Source organism: Amia ocellicauda, chromosome 7 (genome assembly GCF_036373705.1).
Source record: "Amia ocellicauda isolate fAmiCal2 chromosome 7, fAmiCal2.hap1, whole genome shotgun sequence".
NCBI classification, from domain to species: domain Eukaryota; kingdom Metazoa; phylum Chordata; class Actinopteri; order Amiiformes; family Amiidae; genus Amia; species Amia ocellicauda.
Genome location: NC_089856.1, coordinates 37,224,761 through 37,248,743, shown reverse-complemented (window position 1 = coordinate 37,248,743; position 23,983 = coordinate 37,224,761). Strand labels below are relative to the sequence as shown.

The 23,983-nt window shown below is 40.1% G+C and overlaps 3 protein-coding genes across 3 annotated transcripts; all 3 read left to right on the top strand.

Annotated features, from left to right (window-relative positions):
* The first annotated feature begins 539 nt into the window (after positions 1 to 539).
* On the top strand, positions 540 to 5,495 carry LOC136753872 (extracellular calcium-sensing receptor-like). The gene is made up of 5 exons (XM_066710255.1): positions 540 to 812; positions 917 to 1,747; positions 2,338 to 2,565; positions 2,791 to 2,914; positions 4,618 to 5,495. The coding sequence occupies exons 1-5, from the start codon at positions 555 to 557 to the stop codon at positions 5,493 to 5,495; spliced, it is 2,319 nt and encodes a 772-aa protein (XP_066566352.1). The 5' UTR covers positions 540 to 554.
* Positions 5,496 to 11,499: 6,004 nt separating this feature from the next.
* LOC136753398 (extracellular calcium-sensing receptor-like) lies at positions 11,500 to 15,484 on the top strand. Its single transcript, XM_066709472.1, has 6 exons — positions 11,500 to 11,636; positions 11,800 to 12,091; positions 12,192 to 13,022; positions 13,418 to 13,645; positions 14,030 to 14,153; positions 14,574 to 15,484. Exons 2-6 carry the CDS (start codon positions 11,834 to 11,836, stop codon positions 15,482 to 15,484), a joined length of 2,352 nt encoding a protein of 783 aa, XP_066565569.1. The 5' UTR covers positions 11,500 to 11,636; positions 11,800 to 11,833.
* A 1,307-nt stretch (positions 15,485 to 16,791) lies between these two features.
* Positions 16,792 to 21,024, top strand: LOC136753397 (extracellular calcium-sensing receptor-like). Its single transcript, XM_066709471.1, has 6 exons — positions 16,792 to 17,006; positions 17,224 to 17,515; positions 17,619 to 18,449; positions 19,034 to 19,261; positions 19,644 to 19,767; positions 20,117 to 21,024. The coding sequence occupies exons 1-6, from the start codon at positions 16,792 to 16,794 to the stop codon at positions 21,022 to 21,024; spliced, it is 2,598 nt and encodes an 865-aa protein (XP_066565568.1).
* Positions 21,025 to 23,983: the final 2,959 nt, after the last annotated feature.

The following is a 23,983-nucleotide window of genomic DNA, read 5'->3' as shown; positions in this document are numbered from 1 at the left end:
AATATTGCTTAGCAAAGCACTCTCTGAGGATAAGATTGTCTATATAGCAGCGAAATCTTACATTAGAACAAGCAGGGTTATGTATTCAGCCACTATGAACATCATTCTGTGTCTTTCTTTATTACTGAGTTTGGATTATTTAGTTATTTCATTTGAATTGTCAATTTGTGAAATTCAAGACAAATTTCAATTGAATGCACTGTACAAGAAAGGTGATATTGTTTTGGGGGGATTATTTGAAGTGCATTTAAATACATTACATCCTGAATTGACATTCACTTCAAAACCAGACCAGCTGAAATGTGAGGGGTGAGTTACAATCACTGAATGGTATGTACTGCTACTAAATAATTTACTTTAAAACCAGAAGTAAGGTATGAGGATTAAATAACTCGTATGAGATTATATTCCCTTTATCTATAGAGTCCATTGATGCATTATATTCCGCATTAACATTCAAGGTATTTTATTTCAGATAAGCTCCTCTACATTTTCTAATGGTACCTCTATTTTATTTCAGCTTTTATTTTTCAGCTTTCCAGTGGGCACAGACCATGGTTTTTGCTATAGAGGAAATCAACAGAGACCTTGTCCTCCTTCCTAACATCACTCTGGGCTACAGGCTCTATGACAATTGTTTCAACGTGGCCGTGGCGTATCGGGCAGCCACAGCCCTGATCAGCGGAGCGGGCGACACTTTCACTGACTACAGCTGTACAGGGACACCCCCAGTCTTAGGCATTGTTGGGGATCCTGGATCAACTAACGCTGTTGCAATATCAAGAATGCTGGGCATTTTCCATGTTCCTTCGGTACAGTAAACAATTATGTAAGCTATGACTCTTATTGATTACGCATTTGTTTATAAAAAAAAAATCACATTTTCTGTGTGTTTGTGTTTATTTGTAATTTCCAGGTCAGCTATTATGCCACGTGCTCTTGTTTAAGCAACAGAAGAGACTTCCCTTCTTTCTTCAGGACCATTCCAAGTGATGTTTTCCAAGTCAAAGCAATGATTCAAATTATCAAGCACTATGGATGGACATGGGTGGGGGCCATAGCTAGTGATAATGACTATGGTCAATATGCTATTAAGAGTTTTATTGAGGAGTTTAATAAGTTTGGCTGCATAGCGTTCTCAGAAACTCTACCCAGTGTCAATGCAAAGGCTAGAGTATTGCAAATTGTCAACACCATCAAAAAGTCAACTGCAAGAGTAATTGTTGTGTTTTTGGTAGAAGAGCAAATTATTCTTTTCATTCAGGAAATTAGACGCCAAAACATTAGAGGCAAGCAGTGGATTGCCAGTGAATGTTGGACCACTGTCAATGGTTTACTCAATGAGGAGACATACAGCTCATTTGGTGGCACAATAGGAATTGCCATTCGAAGAGGAGAAATCCAAGGGCTGAAAGAATTTCTCCTACAGGTCCATCCTGTCACTGACGCCAACAACAATTTAGTCAGCCAGTTCTGGGAGGATATGTTCAGTTGTAAATTCCCTGAGAAAATGAATAATAACAGTTCATCTGATCCGGTTAGGAGTAGAATATGTACAGGATCAGAGGATATCAAGAGTACACAGACTGCATATAGTGACGTGTCAGATTTGAGGACATCTTACAATGTTTATAAAGCAGTGTACGCCTTAGCACATTCCCTTCATTACCTGATGTCTTGTGAATCAGGAAAAGGGCCCTTTGAAAATAACTCCTGTGCAGACATCACACGTGTGCAGCCCTGGCAGGTGAGAAACACTGTCCATTGATTGGTAAATGTGAAGATGGACAAACATATTTATGAAGTGTTTATGTTCACAAAGAATTTTCGACATCCTTCCATGAATTTTAATATATCAATTATGCACTTGAATCTGCTACTATAACTCATGGCTTAGTTTTTCTTAGTATTTAAAGAAAACAAATACATTTGTACTCTGATCTTCAAATGTGTTTATAAGAAGCTAACTGAAAATACATAGCTTGGTATATGTTTTACAAAGCAACATGTCAACAGGCCACTACTAAATAATGTACACATTGTTACATTCATGTTATGATTAGCAATAACAATTAAACCAATACGCAATCTGCTAGTAGTAAATGCAGTACAAAATCTTTTCTCTTTAGTTTGGTAAAAAAATAACTGGGGAAAAATGTTCCCTTTTCAGCTATTCCAATTAAATATGAAAGAACATAGCATCAAGATAATGATTTGAATATGTAAATTAATGATATACTACTTTATATGACAGGACTAATTGTTTATGCTCACTTCCATTCAGTTTAATTATTCCAATACATTCCCTTAAATTGCATTTTTGGTTTGTATCTCAAGCTTCTGCATTACCTGAAGAGAGTGAACTTCACTACTCAGTATGGAGACAGGGTGTTCTTTGATGAAAATGGGGACACTCCAGCAATCTATGATGTGATGAACTGGCAGAGGGACAACGACAGCTCTGTGAAAATAGAAACAATCGGTCTGTTCGATGAGTCGGCTCCTGCTGGACAGGAACTTACACTCCATGAGGACAAAATATTTTGGAATTTCGATTCAAACACTGTAAGTCAAGGATTTAAGTGATATTAATTTCTGATGAAGAAATTATATTTCAAATCCAATCTATGCATGTATCTTACCTACAACTGTATCACTTGATGTCAGTTGAAAATTATGTATATCATGCCAGACACATTTCACTGCAGGAACACTAATAAATGCATAGAAATGTAACTGTTACTTACGTTATGCAACATCACAGAAATGTGTATATTGCACTTTCTCTAGCCCCCCAGGTCTGTGTGCAGTGAAAGCTGTCTGCCTGGTACCAGAAAGGCAGCCAGAAAAGGGGAGCCACTCTGCTGTTTCGACTGTATACCTTGTGCAGTGGGAGAAATCAGCAACTACACTGGTAAGATGGGACCACATTACTTCAGATAAAACTTTAAACTTAGATTTTTTTTATGGAATATTCTGTCATACAGAGTTAAAATGAATGGGAAATTAATTTTCTTTATATACAGTGAGGGAAAAAAGTATTTGATCCCCTGCTGATTTTGTACGTTTGCCCACTGACAAATAAATGATCAGTCTATAATTTTAATGGTAGGTGTATTTTAATAGTGATAATAGTATCAATCAGCAAGGTTTCTGGCTCCCAGGTGTCTTTTATACAGGTAACGAGCTGAGATTAGGAGCACTCTCTTAAAGGGAGTGCTCCTAATCTCAGCTCATTACATGTATAAAAGACACCTGTCCACAGAAGCAATCAATCAATCAGATTCCAAACTCTCCACCATGGCCAAGACCAAAGAGCTGTCCAAGGATGTCAGGGACAAGATTGTAGACCTACACAAGGCTGGAATGGGCTACAAGACCATCGCCAAGCAGCTTGGTGAGAAGGTGACAACAGTCGGTGCGATTATTCGCAAATGGAAGAAACACAAAATAACTGTCAGTCTCCCTCGGTCTGGGGCTCCATGCAAGATCTCACCTCGTGGAGTTTCAATGATCATGAGAACGGTGAGGAATCAGCCCTGAACTACACGGGAGGATCTTGTTAATGATCTCAAGGCAGCTGGGACCATAGTCACCAAGAAAACAATTGGTAACACACTACGCCGTGAAGGAGTGAAATCCTGCAGCGCCCGCAAGGCCCCCCTGCTCAAGAAAGCACATGTACAGGCCCGTCTGAAGTTTGCCAATGAACATCTGAATGATTCAGAGGAGAACTGGGTGAAAGTGTTGTGGTCAGATGAGACCAAAATCAAGCTCTTTGGCATCAACTCAACTCGCCCTGTTTGGAGGAGGAGGAATGACCCCAAGATCACCATCCCCACTGTCAAACATGGAGGTGGAAACATTATGCTTTGGGGGTGTTTTTCTGCTAAGGGGACAGGACAATTGCACCGCATCAAAGGGACGATGGACGGGGCTATGTACCGTCAAATCTTGGGTGAGAACCTCCTTCCCTCAGCCAGGGCATTGAAAATGGGTCGTGGATGGGTATTCCAGCATGACAATGACCCAAAACACACAGCCAAGGCAACAAAGGAGTGGCTCAAAAAGAAGCACATTAGGGTCCTGGAGTGGCCTAGCCAGTCTCCAGACCTTAATCCCATAGAAAATCTGTGGAGGGAGCTGAAGGTTCGAGTTGCCAAATGTCAGCCTCGAAACCTTCATGACTTGGAGAGGATCTGCAAAGAGGAGTGGGACAAAATCCCTCCTGAGATGTGTGCAAAGCTGGTGGACAACTACAAGAAACGTCTGACCTCTGTGATTGCCAACGAGGGTTTTGCCACCAAGTACTAAGTCGAAGGGGTCAAATACTTATTTCCCTCATTTACATGCAAATCAATTTATAACTTTTTTGAAATGCGTTTTTCTGGATTTTTTTGTTGTTATTCTGTCTCTCACTGTTAAAATACACCTACCATTAAAATTATAGACTGATCATTTATTTGTCAGTGGGCAAACGTACAAAATCAGCAGGGGATCAAATACTTTTTTTTTCTCCAAATGTTTATGAATGCTCATACTTAAAATGTCAGTCTTCTTACTGGTTGATTAACATCTTTCTCTCAGATTCTATTGTGTGTGTCGAATGTCCACCAGATTTCTGGTCCAACCCAAGAAGAGACCAGTGTGTGCTGAAGGACATTGAGTTTCTCTCCTATGAGGAGCCTCTGGGAATTTCCCTGACAACAATCTCATTATTTGGGGCGTGTGTTTCAGCTGCAGTTTTAGCCGTGTTCATTTACTACAGGAACACCCCAGTTGTTAAAGCCAACAACTCAGAATTGAGCTTCCTCCTGCTGCTTTCATTGATTCTCTGCTTTCTTTGCTCGTTGCTCTTTATTGGCCAGCCACTGCACTTGACTTGTATGCTGAGACATGTTGTGTTTGGGATCAGCTTTGTTTTGTGTATCTCTTGTATTCTCGTCAAAACTATTGTTGTCATAATGGCATTTAAAGCCACACTTCCTGATAACAATGTCATGAAATGGTTTGGAGCTGCCCAACAGAGAGGCACTGTCTTTGTATTTACAGTAATCCAAGCTGTGATCTGTATCATATGGCTGAGCACAGCATCCCCTGTGCCTTTCAAAAACACAGAATATCAAAACTCAAAAATCATTTTTGAGTGTAACGTTGGATCCATCACTGGATTTAGCTGCCTGCTTGGTTACATAGGCTTGCTAGCCAGTGTGTGCTTTCTGATGGCTTTCCTGGCAAGAAATCTGCCAGATAACTTTAATGAAGCCAAGTTCATCACTTTCAGCATGCTCATCTTCTGTGCAGTTTGGATCGCTTTCATTCCAGCGTATGTCAGCTCTCCGGGGAAATACTCGGACGCTGTCGAGATATTTGCCATCTTGGCTTCAAGTTTCGGCCTCCTTATTGCAATTTTTGTTCCAAAATGTTACATTATTCTGCTTCACCCAGAAAAAAACACCAAGAAATCCCTCATGGGGAGAACAGCTCCTAATTAGTAACTTATACATTCACTTTCCATAACATTGTTTTTGTTGGATGTTCTATAACAGGTTATATAATGTGATCTCTCCTCATGCATTGATTACAGAAAAAGGCCCTTTATCGATTACCTAAAATGTAGAATAATGCAGGGAACTATCCATCCATTTATACCTTTTTCTAGTTTGGAAATCTTGTACATGTTAATTTTGTGCAGGGTTCTTTCTATTATTGATGTTACCTGCTACTTCACTGATAGTGAGTTGCTTCTACACTGTTTCAACTTGTTAGCTTTTTTTAATTTTCCAAGAAATGAAAGATTGCCCAGGAGAGCATTTTGTGTCTGATTAGGAAAGTCATGTGATATTGGAATTTCCAGTATATTATAAAGGTCAGCCAGACAATTTGTGAAAGTGCATTTGCTGTTATTTCTATTAACTTTACTGCTTTGTAAATTAAATTTAAAAAATCTTATTTCAAAATGTGAATTCTCCATTTCTCTGTAAATCATCAATCTTCTCACACCAGAGTAAAGAACCTGGTAAAAGTAGTCACTGCACTATTTCAATGGTACATGCAACAGGTTTCTCTGTTGGTTCCCTTTCCATGTGACTGACACCTGGGCCTGGATCACTGCAGCCCCTGAGGATGGTGCTCTCCTGAACGCACAACACCAGAGCACCTCCCTCACTCCTACAGCAGCTCAAATTCACTCTGCCTGCTATGAACGAAGCATGTAAGAACATTTACTTATTGTGCACATCTGTACATACACACTAAAACAGATGCACACTGCGAGGGGTTAAAAAAAATTAATATTGAAACTTGTTTCCATTAAACTTTTCATAAAAAACAGGAAGATGCACACATAAAGTCTTATCAACTTATATAAACTTATCAACATTCACATTACAACAGATTAAATCATAGGCTATATGAAAATTTCATTTTGAAACTAAAAAACAAAAACAATACTGAAATAAACAACTCAATTACATAAACTCAAATAGTGTTTATTTTTTAGACATGGGTTTTCTGTCAGTTATAGTTAATGATTTTTGATCCTATTAATATATAGTTATTATTATTTACTATATGTTAAATATAGCTATTACAGTTAAATTACATTATTTGTCATTTAGCAGACACTCTTATCCAGGGCAACCTACATTTGTACCTATTTATACAGCTGGCCATTTTACTGGAGCAATCTAAGTGAAGTACCTTGCTCAAGTGTACAACATCACTGTACCTGGGATTTGAAGCCACAACCTTCCAGTTATGAGTCCAGAGCCCTAACCACTACTACACAGTGCTGCCTAAAAAAACACATCTGTAGGGATATATCATGTTTAACATACTTCTCAGTTCTGGCCATGGTGGGACTCAAACCCAGGTCTTCTGTGGCCTAGTGCAGTGACGTTACTGTCTGAGCCATATCCAACTTAAGCATTGTATCACAAAACTGATTAAATTAGATTAAATTAAAATAATTTTAGTTACTACTACAGGTAATATAGTGGTGATAGCCTTGAAAGTTCGGTAATGCCAACCACACACATGTACTGATCAGTTATTAAAATTAACTAACTGTTATATTCAATGTAGTTTAATGAAGGATAATGATTGATTATTGATTTTGGCATGATTACAAATGTATATAATTAACTACTTTTGTCTAAAATGGCCATTTATAATCTTTGTCAACCCACTAGCAGTCAAATGATGTAGCAGAATCCACCAAAAACATTTAAAACAGAAGGTGATTCCAGCAGCCAATAGCAGGGTGGGAATAGAGAGCCAATCGTAATTCAATTCCTCATGGCCATTCAAAATGAATTGATGTCTGAGTCCTGGCAGGGACATTTCATGGTACCTTTCTAATGCGAGCGATGTTTTCGATTGGGTTCATACGGAAGTGCACAGAAACCCCTCCCCCTTGGGCAGTGCTTCCTTTTTCAAATAACCGGGATTGCATTCGCAAACTAGCATTTTGTTGTGCCGACCACAGGCAGTCTGCTAAGTTTGTGTTGCCAATTATTTATTACTGCATACATACATACATACAGCAGAAGGGTTTACAGATGTAACTAACCAGAATAAATATATTTTGGATATTCCGAAACACATTAATGAAATGAGGGAATGATTTTCCTATGAACATTATTGTGAGTATAGTGCAAGAAACAGGCACTCACATGTTACATATCTACTTAGTCTTCTTCTCTGTTCCTCAGAAGACTGAAAGAACTGTCCTGAGTTTAAGCATCATAATATGTCTAAAGGACAAGGTACAACGCAAGTAAATTATATAAGAACACAATTATACCAGCAGTGAAATACAGAACAATCTCCTCTAAAAATATGTTTTAATCATATATTGTATTTTTCCTAATAGACGTGCAATGCGCGAAGACAAGACCCTTTGCATGTGCATCTAGTAAATTCATAATCCACAAAAATCAAAATTGTCCCACAATGACATCATTTTGACACATTAATGTATATTTTGTCATTTTAATGTTATGACAATATAGGTCCGTTCTCTGAAACCTTCCAACTTTTTCCGATCATGAAAATACGACACATGTGCATTCATCCTTGACCTTGTTATACCGGAAAATCCTCCTTGTCCTTCCTCTTTCGCTTTATGCCCTGTCCTTGTCTCTATCTCTATCTCTCTCTCTTTCTGTTCTGTATCTGTTTCTCTTGACCTCCTGGATTTCGACCTTTTGCCTGTGACCTCGACCTCGCCTTTGGATTCTCCTTGGTTCCTGTCTGCTCATTGCAGTAGCTCTGCACTTGGGTCCTGTCTCTAACAGCTTTACGGTCCTCCCACGAGGTAACCGTGACAGAACACTTTGCCAAACATGGACCCAGCAGAGCTCCTCCTTGGGTTACACCAGGGAGACCGTTTCTTAGTGGAATATATTAAGGAATTCTGCGTTCTAGCCAACCAGACGCCTTTTGATGAGGTCGCTCTAAGGGACATTTTTTGTTTTGGACTTAACAAGTCCAAACCCAACCAGATCCCTTGTGGTAGACGTGACTGGTCCTTGGTTATATTTATTACTTCTGTTCTTATGCTGCCGCCAAGCCCGAGCAGTCGCCGCCGCCAAACCAGAGGTCCCAATCCAGATCCCGAACCCGGCCGTCGCCGCCGAACCAGAGGTCCAGATCCCGGTCCCGAACCCGACCACCGCCGCCGAACCAGAGGTCCAGATCCAGGTCCCGAACCCGGCCGCCGCCGACGAACCAGACGTCCCGATCCTGATCCTGAACCCGGCCGCCGCCGCCGCCGAACTAGAGGTCCTGATCCAGGTCTCGAACCCGGCCGCCACCGCCGCCGCACCAGAGATCCCGATCCAGGTCCAGGTCCCGATCCCGGCCGCCGCTGAACAAATGGTTCCGGTCCCGATCCCGGCCGCCGCCGCCCAGCCCGAGTGCCCAGCGGTCGCCGCCTTCACCGTCGCCGCCCAGCCCGAGTGCCCAGCGGTCGCCACCTTCGCCACCGCTGCCGCCAAGCCCGAGCAGTCGCCGCCGCCAAACCAGAGGTCCCAATCCAGATCCCGAACCCGGCCGTCGCCGCCGAACCAGAGGTCCAGATCCCGGTCCCGAACCCGACCACCGCCGCCGAACCAGAGGTCCAGATCCAGGTCCCGAACCCGGCCGCCGCCGACGAACCAGACGTCCCGATCCTGATCCTGAACCCGGCCGCCGCCGCCGCCGAACTAGAGGTCCTGATCCAGGTCTCGAACCCGGCCGCCACCGCCGCCGCACCAGAGATCCCGATCCAGGTCCAGGTCCCGATCCCGGCCGCCGCTGAACAAATGGTTCCGGTCCCGATCCCGGCCGCCGCCGCCCAGCCCGAGTGCCCAGCGGTCGCCGCCTTCACCGTCGCCGCCCAGCCCGAGTGCCCAGCGGTCGCCACCTTCGCCACCGCTGCCGCCAAGCCCGAGCAGTCGCCGCCGCCAAACCAGAGGTCCCAATCCAGATCCCGAACCCGGCCGTCGCCGCCGAACCAGAGGTCCAGATCCCGGTCCCGAACCCGACCACCGCCGCCGAACCAGAGGTCCAGATCCAGGTCCCGAACCCGGCCGCCGCCGACGAACCAGACGTCCCGATCCTGATCCTGAACCCGGCCGCCGCCGCCGCCGAACTAGAGGTCCTGATCCAGGTCTCGAACCCGGCCGCCACCGCCGCCGCACCAGAGATCCCGATCCAGGTCCAGGTCCCGATCCCGGCCGCCGCTGAACAAATGGTTCCGGTCCCGATCCCGGCCGCCGCCGCCCAGCCCGAGTGCCCAGCGGTCGCCGCCTTCACCGTCGCCGCCCAGCCCGAGTGCCCAGCGGTCGCCACCTTCGCCACCGCTGCCGCCAAGCCCGAGCAGTCGCCGCCGCCAAACCAGAGGTCCCAATCCAGATCCCGAACCCGGCCGTCGCCGCCGAACCAGAGGTCCAGATCCCGGTCCCGAACCCGACCACCGCCGCCGAACCAGAGGTCCAGATCCAGGTCCCGAACCCGGCCGCCGCCGACGAACCAGACGTCCCGATCCTGATCCTGAACCCGGCCGCCGCCGCCGCCGAACTAGAGGTCCTGATCCAGGTCTCGAACCCGGCCGCCACCGCCGCCGCACCAGAGATCCCGATCCAGGTCCAGGTCCCGATCCCGGCCGCCGCTGAACAAATGGTTCCGGTCCCGATCCCGGCCGCCGCCGCCCAGCCCGAGTGCCCAGCGGTCGCCGCCTTCACCGTCGCCGCCCAGCCCGAGTGCCCAGCGGTCGCCACCTTCGCCACCGCTGCCGCCAAGCCCGAGCAGTCGCCGGCTCCGCCCTCGACAGTCCAGGAGCCTGTGTCTACGGCTCTGCCGCCTGATGCTTCCATGGCACTGCCTCTGGTTCCTTGTTCTCCTGGTTCCTTGTTCTCCTGGTTCCTTGTTCCTTGCCCTTTAACCCTGTCTCTCTCTCTCTCTCTCTCGCTCCTTGTCCTTCCTTTTTCGCTTTATGCCCTGTCCTTGTCTCTATCTCTATCTCTCTCTCTTTCTGTTCTGTATCTGTTTCTCTTGACCTCCTGGATTTCGACCTTTTGCCTGTGACCTCGACCTCGCCTTTGGATTCTCCTTGGTTCCTGTCTGCTCATTGCAGTAGCTCTGCGCTTGGGTCCTGTCTCTAACAGCTTTACGGTCCTCCCACGAGGTAACCGTGACAACGAGGATATCACATTTACGAAAAAGCCTGGGAATCAAAAGTCAGTGAACAGATTGTATTTTATGTTAAATATGTTAGTGATAGACAGAGTGCCTTTTTCCCTAGTACATTTAATGTGCTGATATATGTAGTTCAAGCAAGGACAGTCCTGACAGTGGGTGACATAGTCGGTGATTACGTATTCCTGTTTATTTCATGTTTAAGTTAAACTTATTTTTATTTTATTAAACAAAATTGGATATTTCTGGGGAAAGAAATCTGAAATAGGGCAGTGTGGTTTTGTTAGGGCATGATTGTCTAATTATTCCTCTTACTCATGAAGGTTGTTTTACTGTACATTTATTATAAGTTGTGCTGAATGCAAGTACTTGAAAATTCACATTTTAGAAAAGAGTTGAAAATTAAGTGAATGTTAATCAGTAGTGAACTATGCCTTACTATATGTACCATACACATCTCTACAGCTTAAAGTATCTTTATTGTTGGCTGGATAATACAAGCCTATTTGGTTCAGTGGAAAACGGGGAATAATCATTATCATAATCAATTAAATTTGCTCTTACAATACAATCTTACAGATATCAGACTCCTTTCATTTGTTTCATACATTTTTTGCCAGGATACATCTGCAGCAATAATGACATGTCACTGTACGGAGGAATCTCCAAGGACTTACACATTGTATATATTGAAGCATTTTCTTAGACTTCAGTATATGTGAGGTTTTCTATTCTGCAAACATGAAACTTATTCTGAATGTAATATTACTAAGTTTAGTTTTAAACATTATCGCAGAAGAAGAACCTAAATGTAAGATTCAAGACATATTTGTACTGGATGGTTTATATAAATACGGGGATATTATTTTAGGAGGGATAGTTCCAATACACTTTAGTACAATATTTCCAGACCTGCCTTTTACTTCCAAACCAGCACAATGGCAGTGTGAGAGGTGAGTACTGAAGAAAACTGTAGAACTCAATGGCAAATTGCTCATACAACTGCTAAGTTTAATATTAATGTAATAGAGAGGGTGATCTCTTTCTTTGTTGAAAGGCAACTGATTTATAATTATCTTCATCATATTTTACTAATATTTGATTGTCCTCTGAAAGTTTTAATTTTGTAGGATTCCAGTGGGCTCAAACCATGGTTTTTGCAATAGAAGAAATAAACAGAGACCCTGCCCTTCTTCCTAACATCACTCTGGGCTACAGGCTGTATGACAACTGTGTCAACCTGGCTGTGGCATTTCGTGCAGCCACAGCCCTGATCAGCGGAGTGGGTAACACTTTCACTGACTACAGCTGTACAGGGACACCCCCAGTCTTAGGCATTGTTGGGGATCCTGGGTCAACTAATTCTATTGCCATATCAAGAATGCTTGGCATTTTCCAGATGTCTCTGGTACAGTAAATATTTATGTATGCTACTTTTCCTATTGATTATGCTATTTTACTTTTTTATTAGCATTTTCTGTGTGTGTGTGTTTGTGTTTTATTTCCAGGTCAGCTATTATGCCACATGCTCTTGTTTAAGCAACAGAAAAGAGTTCCCTTCTTTCTTCAGGACCGTTCCAAGCGATGCTTTCCAAGTCAAAGCCATGATTCAAATTATCAAGCACTATGGATGGACCTGGGTGGGGGCCATAGCTAGTGAGGATGACTATGGACAATATGCTATTAAGAGTTTTACTGAGGAGTTAGATAAGTTTGGCTGCATTTCATTCTCAGAAACTCTACCTAGTGTCAATGCAAAGGCTAGAATATTGCAAATTGTCAACACCATCAAAAAGTCAACTGCAAGAGTTATTGTTGTGTTTTTAGTAGAAGCTCAAATTATTAAATTTGTTGAAGAAATTGTTCGGCAAAACATCAGAGACAGACAGTGGATTGCCAGTGAATCCTGGACCACTGCCAATGGAATACTCAATGAGGAAACGTTCAGCTCATTTGGTGGCACAATAGGAATTGCTGTTCGCAGAGGAGAAATCCCAGGGCTGAAAGAGTTTCTACTCCAGGTTCGACCTGTCTTTGACCCCAACAACACTTTAATCAATCAGTTCTGGGAAGAAATGTTTAATTGCAAATTCCCAGAGAAATTTCATACTAAGAGCTCTTCTGTTCTGGTAAGGAGCAAAATATGTACCGGATCAGAGGATATCGAGAGTACACAGACTGCATATAGTGACGTGTCAGATTTGAGGACAACATACAATGTTTATAAAGCAGTGTACGCTTTGGCACATTCCCTTCATGATCTGATGTCCTGTGAATCAGGAAAAGGGCCCTTTGAAAATAACTCCTGTGTGGAAATCACAAGTGTGGAGCCCTGGCAGGTGAGAAACACAGACTAATGTGTATTAAGTGTTTATGTTTACGTTCATGTTGAGATTTACAAGAAAAATTCCTATTAAATATTAATGGTTTTAGAAAACAGAAAAGAAAGATCCATTAAAACCATTATAATTGGATATATAAAGTACATTATTCACATATTTTTGTATAATTGTTATATAAACAGGACTAATTGTTTTCACATGCTCAATTTAATGTTAGTTCAAATTGCAGAAGAAAAAAGTCCATACAATCATAATAACTTGAAAATATAGAGTAAAAAAAAAATACTGTTTAATTATAGTACAAACAGTACTAATTGCTTTCAAACACTCACTTCCATTCAGTTAAATTATTCCATATTCTCTTAAATTGCACTGTTCAGTTTTATCTAAAGCTCCTGCATTTCCTGAAGAGAGTGAACTTCACTACTCAGTATGGAGACAGGGTGTCCTTTGATGAGAATGGAGATGCTCTGGCAATCTATGATGTGATGAACTGGCAGAGGGCCGACGACGGCTCTGTGAAAATAGAAACAATCGGTCTGTTCGATGAGTCGGCTCCTGCTGGACAGGAACTTACACTCCAAGAGGACAAGATCTTTTGGAATTTCAATTCAAACACTGTAAGTCAAGCATTTAAGTGATATTAGTTTCTGATGAAAATTGTATATTTAATATCCAATCTATGCATTTATCTTTACCTACAACTGTATAACTTGATATCAGTAGATAATTATGTATATCATGCCACACACATACAGTCATGTATTTAAGTGAAATTAAGAAAATTAATTGACAAGTTATATATTCCTTCTTTTCATTTAATATCCATCCAATGTATTTTCACCTACAACTCTACTGATTGATGTCAGTGGAATATTATATCATGCTAGAAAGATCACTGCAGGGACAAAAATAAATACATTATAAAAAATGCTTATTGAGAAAATATAATTCTTATTTACATTATACAATATCACAGGAATGTGTGTTTTTGACTTCTCTAGCCCCCCAGGTCTGTGTGCAGTGAAAGCTGTCTGCCTGGTACCAGAAAGGCAGCCAGGAAAGGGGAGCCACTCTGCTGTTTCGACTGTATGCCTTGTGCAGAGGGAGAAATCAGCAACCACACTGGTAAGACAGCTGTGTTCAGATAGAATTCAGTTAAATCTGATGGTTTTTTTTTTCTTTCATAAAATGGTAATCATATACCAGCATATTTAGGTCTTGATTTTGAATTATTGAAATGGAATATCTCAAATCTCTTCTATTTTCTGTAATTGTATATATATATATATATATATATATATATATATATATATATATATATATATATATATATATATATATATTCCTCTTCCTTTTTTCATTTTTATTTAATTCCTGCCTAAAATGTGTTCTTATATCTCTACTTTAAATGATCTTCTGTTATTGATTCTCTGTCAGATGCACTTTTCTTTTCTATATTTTTATTTGCATGTTTTCAAAGTATATGAATACTCAAACTTAGGAGGTCAATAATTTTGTGGCTGATTAACTTCCTTCTTCTCTCAGATTCCATTGAGTGTGTCGAATGTCCACCAGATTTCTGGTCCAACCCAAGAAGAGACCAGTGTGTGCTGAAGGACATCGAGTTTCTCTCCTATGAAGAGCCTCTGGGAATTTCCTTGACAACAATCTCATTATTTGGGGCGTGTGTTTCAGCTGCAGTTTTAGCCGTGTTCATTTACTACAGGAACACCCCAGTTGTAAAAGCCAACAACTCAGAATTGAGCTTCCTCCTGCTGCTTTCATTGATTCTCTGCTTTCTTTGCTCGTTGCTCTTTATTGGCCAGCCACTGCACTTGACTTGTATGCTGAGACATGTTGTGTTTGGGATCAGCTTTGTTTTGTGTATCTCTTGTATTCTCGTCAAAACTATTGTTGTCATAATGGCATTTAATGCCACACTTCCTGATAACAATGTCATGAAATGGTTTGGAGCTGCCCAACAGAGAGGCACTGTCTTTGTATTTACAGTAATCCAAGCTGTGATCTGTATCATATGGCTGAGCACAGCATCCCCTGTGCCTTTCAAAAACACAGAGTATCAAAACTCAAAAATCATTTTTGAGTGTAATGTTGGATCCATCACTGGATTTAGCTGCCTGCTTGGGTACATAGGCTTGCTAGCCAGTGTGTGCTTTCTGATGGCTTTCCTAGCAAGACATTTGCCAGATAACTTTAATGAAGCCAAGTTCATCACTTTCAGCATGCTCATCTTCTGTGCAGTTTGGATTGCTTTCATTCCAGCGTATGTCAGCTCTCCAGGGAAATACTCGGACGCTGTCGAGATATTTGCCATCTTGGCTTCAAGCTTCGGTCTCCTGATCGCAATCTTTGCTCCAAAATGTTACATTATTCTGCTTCACCCAGAAAAAAACACCAAGAAAGCCCTCATGGGGAGAGCAGCTCCTAAGAAGTAACTTAAACATGACTTTCTTTAATCTTGTATTTACTGCATTGTTTTGAACTATATATCCTCATATTTTCTTTGCAAGTCCTTTTAATAGCTATTACTTTAGATAAAACTAGTGTAATCAACTAATACATTGGTCATAAAGCCCCTACACATCTTCTTAACTGTGCAAATATGTCACAGGTTTATTCTATTTTTTTAATTCTCTGTTATGTTATGCTCTCACTTCAATGATCAGGAGTTAATTGTCAATTAATTGTCAGATTGTTCAGCTTTTTAAAATAAAATATACCCATGTTCTTATATATTCTATATATACTACTCATGAATTGTCCTGTTTTCACTTTCAAGATACAAGTTAACATTATCTGTGGGATGGGGGGTGTAGTGTGATCTTGAAAAATGGAAGAGTAGTATGGACAAATGTGGATTTAATTATTTCAGCTATATCTACTTTAGTCTTTTGGAATTAAGAATAATTAAATGTCTGGGTTCTCTGTGTTGCTTTGTACTGTCTGCGTTCCACTCAACCCAAACTAAAAAAATGTGGTAAAAGCATTCACTGCACACTTTCACTTGTTCAGCATAGTCAGACAGCTAAAAAGAATGAATAAATTAATAAGTGATTAACATGGCATGTCTCATTCCCTAATATCAAAGAGCTGTGAAATGATATCTTACACAGGAACCACAATAGCAAAGCATGTATATTATGTATTATGTTATTTTCTGAAAATGAAATAGGGATTATTAAAACTTGATATTTTCTGTCCTACTATTTGGCTATGTGTAATGATACTATTTCTTACAGCAGACAAATACTTAGTTATTTTTAATATTGCCACTCTCTTGAAAGCATAATGGGTATATGGCACCTATTGTAGATAGTACGCAAAATAGAAGAAAATACATAAACACAGGTCAGATTTTGTACACACACAGTAAAATAAACTGAGAACAAGTATTTTTTGAGTATGCTTTCTTTTTGTTGAGCAGTATCTAATATTCAGAAATGCCTCTCCAGAAATGATGAACACTTAAGTGCATTGTCAGACAATTACAAAAAGTTAAACATCTGATAACAAATAAATCGCTCAGCGTGCTAAATTTGGGGGTTGTGCTTATCAGATGCTTATCTGATCATTCATGTTAAAATGCATCTAGTGTCAGTAGTTCTCTACTTGCTTTAGCTGTGGGATGTCACATAACGTCATATTGATAATATTGCTTAGCAAAGCACTCTCTGAGGATAAGATTGTCTAAATAGAAGCGATATCTTACATTAGGACAAGCAGGGTTATGTATTCAGCCACTATGAACATCATTCTGTTTCTTTCTTTATTACTGAGTTTGGATTATTTAGTTATTTCATCTGAATTGCCAATTTGTGAAATTCAAGACAAATTTCAATTGAATGCACTGTACAAGAAAGGTGATATTGTTTTGGGGGGATTATTTGAAGTGCATTTAAATACATTACATCCTGAATTGACATTCACTTCAAAACCAGACCAGCTGAAATGTGAGGGGTGAGTTACAATCACTGAATGGTATGTACTGCTACTAAATAATTTACTTTAAAACCAGAAGTAAGAAGTAAGGTATGAGGATTAAATAACTCGTATGAGATTATATTCCCTTTATCTATAGAGTCCATTGATGCATTATATTCCGCATTACATTCAAGGTATTTTATTTCAGATAAGCTCCTCTACATTTTCTAATGGTACCTCTATTTTATTTCAGCTTTTATTTTTCAGCTTTCCAGTGGGCACAGACCATGGTTTTTGCTATAGAGGAAATCAACAGAGACCTTGTCCTCCTTCCTAACATCACTCTGGGCTACAGGCTCTATGACAATTGTTTCAACGTGGCCGTGGCGTACCGAGCAGCCACAGCCCTGATCAGCGGAGTGGGCGACACTTTCACTGACTACAGCTGTACAGGGACACCCCCAGTCTTAGGCATTGTTGGGGATCCTGGATCAACTAACGCTGTTGCAATATCGAGAATGCTGGGCATTTTCCATGTTCCTTCGGTACAGTAAACAATTATGTAAGCTATGACTTATTGATTACGCATTTGTTTATAAAAAAATAATTCACATTTTCTCTGTGTTTGTGTTTGTTTGTAATTTCCAGGTCAGCTATTATGCCACGTGCTCTTGTTTAAGCAACAGAAGAGACTTCCCTTCTTTCTTCAGGACCGTTCCAAGTGATGCTTTCCAAGTCAAAGCAATGATTCAAATTATCAAGCACTATGGATGGACATGGGTGGGGGCCATAGCAAGTGATAGTGACTATGGTCAATATGCTATTAAGAGTTTTATTGAGGAGTTTAATAAGTTTGGCTGCATAGCGTTCTCAGAAACTCTACCCAGTGTCAATGCAAAGGCTAGAGTATTGCAAATTGTCAACACCATCAAAAAGTCAACTGCAAGAGTAATTGTTGTGTTTTTGGTAGAAGAGCAAATTATTCTTTTAATTCAGGAAATTAGACGCCAAAACATTAGAGGCAAGCAGTGGATTGCCAGTGAATCCTGGACCACTGTCAATGGTTTACTCAATGAGGAGACATACAGCTCATTTGGTGGCACAATAGGAATTGCCATTCGAAGAGGAGAAATCCAAGGGCTGAAAGAATTTCTCCTACAGGTCCATCCTGTCACTGACGCCAACAACAATTTAGTCAGCCAGTTCTGGGAGGATATGTTCAGTTGTAAATTCCCTGAGAAAATGAATAATAACAGTTCATCTGATCCGGTAAGGAGTAGAATATGTACAGGATCAGAGGATATCAAGAGTACACAGACTGCATATAGTGACGTGTCAGATTTGAGGACATCTTACAATGTTTATAAAGCAGTGTACGCCTTAGCACATTCCCTTCATTACCTGATGTCTTGTGAATCAGGAAAAGGGCCCTTTGAAAATAACTCCTGTGCAGACATCACACGTGTGCAGCCCTGGCAGGTGAGAAACACTGTCCATTGATTGGTAAATGTGAAGATGGACTAACATATTTATGAAGTGTTTATGTTCACAAAGAATTTTTGACATCCTTCCATGAATTTTAATATATCAATTATGCACTTGAATCTGCTACTATAACTCATGGCTTAGTTTTTCTTAGTATTTAAAGAAAACAAATACATTTGTACTCTAAGCTTCCAATGTGTTTATAAGAAGCTAACTGAAAATACATAGCTTGTTATATGTTTTACAAAGCAACAGGCCACTACTAAATAATGTACACATTGTTACATTCATGTTGTGATTTGCAATAACAATTAAACCAATACGCAATCTGCTAATAGTAAATGCAATCAAAGCTCATGCCTTTGTAGTTTGGTAAAAAAATAACTCAGGAAAAAATGTTCCCATGTTAGCAATTCCAATTAAATATGAAAGAACATAGCATCAAGATAATTATTTGAATATATAAATGAATGACATATTACAGTATATGACAGGACTAATTGTTTATGCTCACTTCCATTCAGTTAAATTATTCCAACACATTCCCTTAAATTGCATTGTTGATTTGTATTTCAAAGCTTCTGCACTACCTGAAGAGAGTGAACTTCACTACTCACTATGGAGACAGGGTGTCCTTTGATGAGAATGGAGACGCTCTGGCAATCTATGATGTGATGAACTGGCAAAGGGCTGACGACGGCTCTGTGAAAATAGAAACAATCGGTCTGTTCGATGAGTCGGCTCCTGCTGGACAGGAACTTACACTCCATGAGGACAAAATATTTTGGAATTTCGATTCAAACACTGTAAGTCAAGGATTTAAGTGATATTAATTTCTGATGAAAATGTTATATTTCATATCCAATCTATGCATTTATCTTTACATACAACTGTATCACTTGATGTCAGTAGAAAATTATATATATCATGCCAGACACAGTCATGCATTTAACTGAAATTAATAACATTAACTGACAAATTATATATTCCTGATTTTCATTTAATATCCATCCAATGCAGATATCTTCACCCACAACTCTATCGATTGATGTCAGTGGAAAATTATATCATGCTAGAAAGATCACTGCAGGGACAAAAATAAATACAAAAAAAAATGCTTATTGAGAAAATATAATTCTTATTTACATTATGCAACATCACAGGAATGTGTGTTTTTGACTTCTCTAGCCTCCCAGGTCTGTGTGCAGTGAAAGCTGTCTGCCTGGTACCAGAAAGGCAGCCAGGAAAGGGGAGCCACTCTGCTGTTTCGACTGTATACCTTGTGCAGAGGGAGAAATCAGCAACCACACTGGTAAGACAGTATATCTTTTCAGATTAATTTAAATCTGATGTGGGTTTTTTTTCATAAAGTTTACTTGTGGTAATCATAAACCAGCATATTTAAAAAGGCCTTGCTTTTCAATGATTTATATGGAATATTAAGTTTCCATGTGACCTGAAAACAGCTCTACTTTCTGTAATTGTTGTTTATACATTTTCATTTTCATCCCTGCTTACAATTGGTTCTTATAACCCTATTTTATATTATCTTCTGTTTTTGTTTCTCTGTCAGATGTTTTTCTTTCATTTCTAGATCTTGACTTGATTGTTTTCAAAGTGTGTGAATTCTCAATAACTGATTAACTTCTTCTTGCTTTCAGGTTCCATTGATTGTGTCAAATGTCCATCAGATTTCTGGTCCAACCCTAGAAGGGACCAGTGTGTGCTGAAGGACATTGAGTTTCTCTCCTTTGAGGAGCCTCTGGGAATTTCCCTGACAACAATCTCACTGTTCGGGTCGTGTATTTCTACTACAGTTTTAGCCGTGTTCATTTACTACAGGAACACCCCAGTTGTAAAAGCCAACAACTCAGAATTGAGCTTCCTCCTGCTGCTTTCATTGATTCTCTGCTTTCTTTGCTCGTTGCTCTTTATTGGCCAGCCACTGCACTTGACTTGTATGCTGAGACATGTAATGTTTGGAATCAGCTTTGTTTTGTGTATCTCTTGTATTCTCGTCAAAACTATTGTTGTCATAATGGCATTTAAAGCTACACTACCTGATAACAATGTCATGAAATGGTTTGGAGCTGCCCAACAGAGAGGCACTGTCTTTGTATTTACAGTAATCCAAGCTGTGATCTGTATCATATGGCTGAGCACAGCATCCCCTGTGCCTTTCAAAAACACAGAGTATCAAAACTCAAAAATCATTTTTGAGTGTAATGTTGGATCCATCACTGGATTTAGCTGCCTGCTTGGGTACATAGGCTTGCTAGCCAGTGTGTGCTTTCTGTTGGCTTTCCTAGCAAGACATTTGCCAGATAACTTTAATGAAGCCAAGTTCATCACTTTCAGCATGCTCATCTTCTGTGCAGTTTGGATCGCTTTCATTCCAGCGTATGCCAGCTCTCCAGGGAAATACTCGGACGCTGTCGAGATATTTGCCATCTTGGCTTCAAGCTTCGGTCTCCTCATCGCGATCTTTGCTCCAAAGTGTTACATTATTCTGCTTCATCCAGAGAAAAACACCAAGAAATCCCTCATGGGGAGAACAGCTCAGAAGTAACTTATAAATTCACTTTGTGTAATGTTGTATTCATTGCATTCCTTTGCTTATGGAAACTATGTCCCCAACGATAACATTCTAATTAAATTGTAATAAAGGTCCTTACACATTTTCTGCATTTTGCACCTACTGAATGTGTCACAGTTTAATTTTGTTACTGGAATTGTCTAATTGTCATGTTATTACTTTATTGATCAGGAGTTACTAGAACAATTGTCAGATTGTTCATTCTTTTAAAATAAAATATACATTGATACATATGTTTGTATATGTTCTGTATTCTCTTCATGAACCTTCTTGTTTTCATTTTCATGGCAGATACTCCCCAGATGAGTATTGTGTGTGGGATGGGGATATAGTATAGCCCTGGACATGAAAGTGTATTGTAAATGTTAACTACATTGCTTGTGAAGATGAGAAAGTGCTGTTGTTATTCTTTCATGTATATTTCCTTTACTCTAAAATTATTCATTATAAAGTGTTTATTTAGACATCTCACATTCCATTGCCATTTCATTAATGCTCTGCCTTTTCCCAATGCCCCTATTACAGTAAATATTTATCAATGCTTTGGTACTGTTTCATAAAAGGACAGACACATTTCTCCAGCTGCTGTGCAAAGGCCTGAATGCCATAGAGGCCATAATCATCATCTGTGGCAATGGCGCCCACCCATGACCAGCCAAAATGTTTTACAAGCTTGACCAGTTCTCAAACCTGGAAAAAATCACTGGGCACAATTTTCTGAAAGTAGGGAAACTCCTGTTTGTTGTTCAAACAAGCACAGGTGGCAAAGTAGCTGATCTGAAAAAGCAATTAATCATATGGAAATATCTAGTATCAATATAATATTAATTCTAGTGTTGTAAAAACATTGCATAAAAGTACTTTTAAACTGAATACATTTAAAATTAAATTAAAACTGCTTCAATTCATTTTATTATCACAGATTACGTTCAGATTCCTCCAAGAAAAAAAAAAGAAATACTGAATAAGGTATGCAACAAAGCCTTCTAATTCTAATTTACCATTAGTTCTAGTCTATATGCATATTCTCAATATACTGGAATGTTAATTGATATAACAGACTAGAGGACTTTATTTTTATTTTTCAACAGCACTTCCATGCAATGATATAAATATCAGCCTTCTTTAAGACAGTATCAGGCCCTCTATGGTGCACAAGGTAAAGATTCCAGAGAGGTGTTTCTTAGGGTTTGTTGGGTAGTGCATTCAAGCAAAACTATTCCCACCAAGAAGCAACACCAAGAAGCTTTCAAACAAAATGTTATAGGATAAAGTTGTGGAAAGGCACAGACAAATGGAGGGGTATAGAAAGGTTTGAAAGACATTGAGTATTCCTTGGAACACAGTCAAGTCCATCATTAAAAGGTGGAAAGTATACGGCACCACCCAAAATCTGCAGTATGAGCTGTCCTCTCATAATGAGCAGCAAGGTAAGAATGGCAATGGTCAGAGAAGCCACAAAGAGGTTAATGACAACTCTGAAAGACCTACACCATTCCATGGCTGGGATGGGAGAAAATACCCATGTGTTAAAATATAGCTCCAAGTACAAATATGGCCTGTATGGAAGAGTGGTAAGCAGGAAGCAATATCTGAAAAAAGCCCATGTTTTGCAAACAGATGTGGTAAAATATTCTGTGGTCCAGTTAAACAACACATTTACCATTTGGCGTAAATGCAAAGCTTTATGTATGGTGCAAACCCAATACAGTGTATCACACAAAGAACACCATCCCTCCTGTGAAGCATGATGGTTGCAACATCATGTAATGGGGATGCTTTGCAGCAACAGGGCCTGGGGCACTTGTCAGGCTAGAAGATAAATGAATGGAGCAAAGTATAGAAAAGTCCTTGAGGAAAACCTGTTTCAGTCTGCAAAAGACCTAAGATTGGGCTGGAGATTTACCTTACAGCAGGATAATGACCTCGAGCACACAGTCAAATTGACACTGCAGTGGCTTAAAATAAGCAAATGAATGTCCTAGAGTGGCCCAGTCAAATTCTGGACTTGAATCTGTTTGAAAATCTATGGGAATACTTACAATTTTCTGTCAACCAATGATCACCATTTACCTTGACAGATCTTGAACAATTTTGCGAAGAAGAAAAGGGCATCTATTGCACAATCCAGTTGTGCAAACCTGGTAGAGATTCACAGCTGTAATTTCTGCCAAACATGGGTCTACATAATACTGACTCCCAAGGTTAACACCTAGGGGGTGTCTACTTCTCTAAACACACATACTTCATTAACTGTTGTTTCACAATAAGAATTATCTTGCCTCTTCAAAGTGAAGAGTAGGTTGTGTAAATGAAAGTAGAAAATGCATCAACATTTCAGTTTGTAACATATCAAAATGTGAAAACAAAAACAAATACAAATTCCAAGGGGGTCAATACATTCTATAGTCACACACATAGTGAGTGAGTGTGTGTGTGTGTGTGTGTGTGTGTGTGTGTGTCTACTCTATGTGTGTCTGTGTATTTGTATGTATTATATATATGTAGATTGCTCTAATGATCAGCTGTAACAGTTATCAGTCATCAAATTACACATTTTATTTTCATTTAAACTCCACGACATGTCTGCAGGAATATCTTTATGTTGCATGTTTTTCTCCAGTAAACCTCATATATAACATATACATGCACATATAGTAGATTTCAGATATAGTGGTTATATCTAAGATTTATTTACTGTAAGATAATATGAATTTAATCAAAAAATGTACCATACAGAATAAGGCCTGGATTTCAACTTCAAATGCCTTTACCTTCTCATCTATAAAACTGCCTAAAGGCAGAAGCCAGCTGCAGTAAGCTAACTAGTGGCTTCCTTGCTCCTTTTCCCTGTAATGAACACCTGTGCCTGCATCAGGGAAAACTTTGAGGACCTCAGCAGCTCACCTGAACACAGCAGCCCAGAGCACAC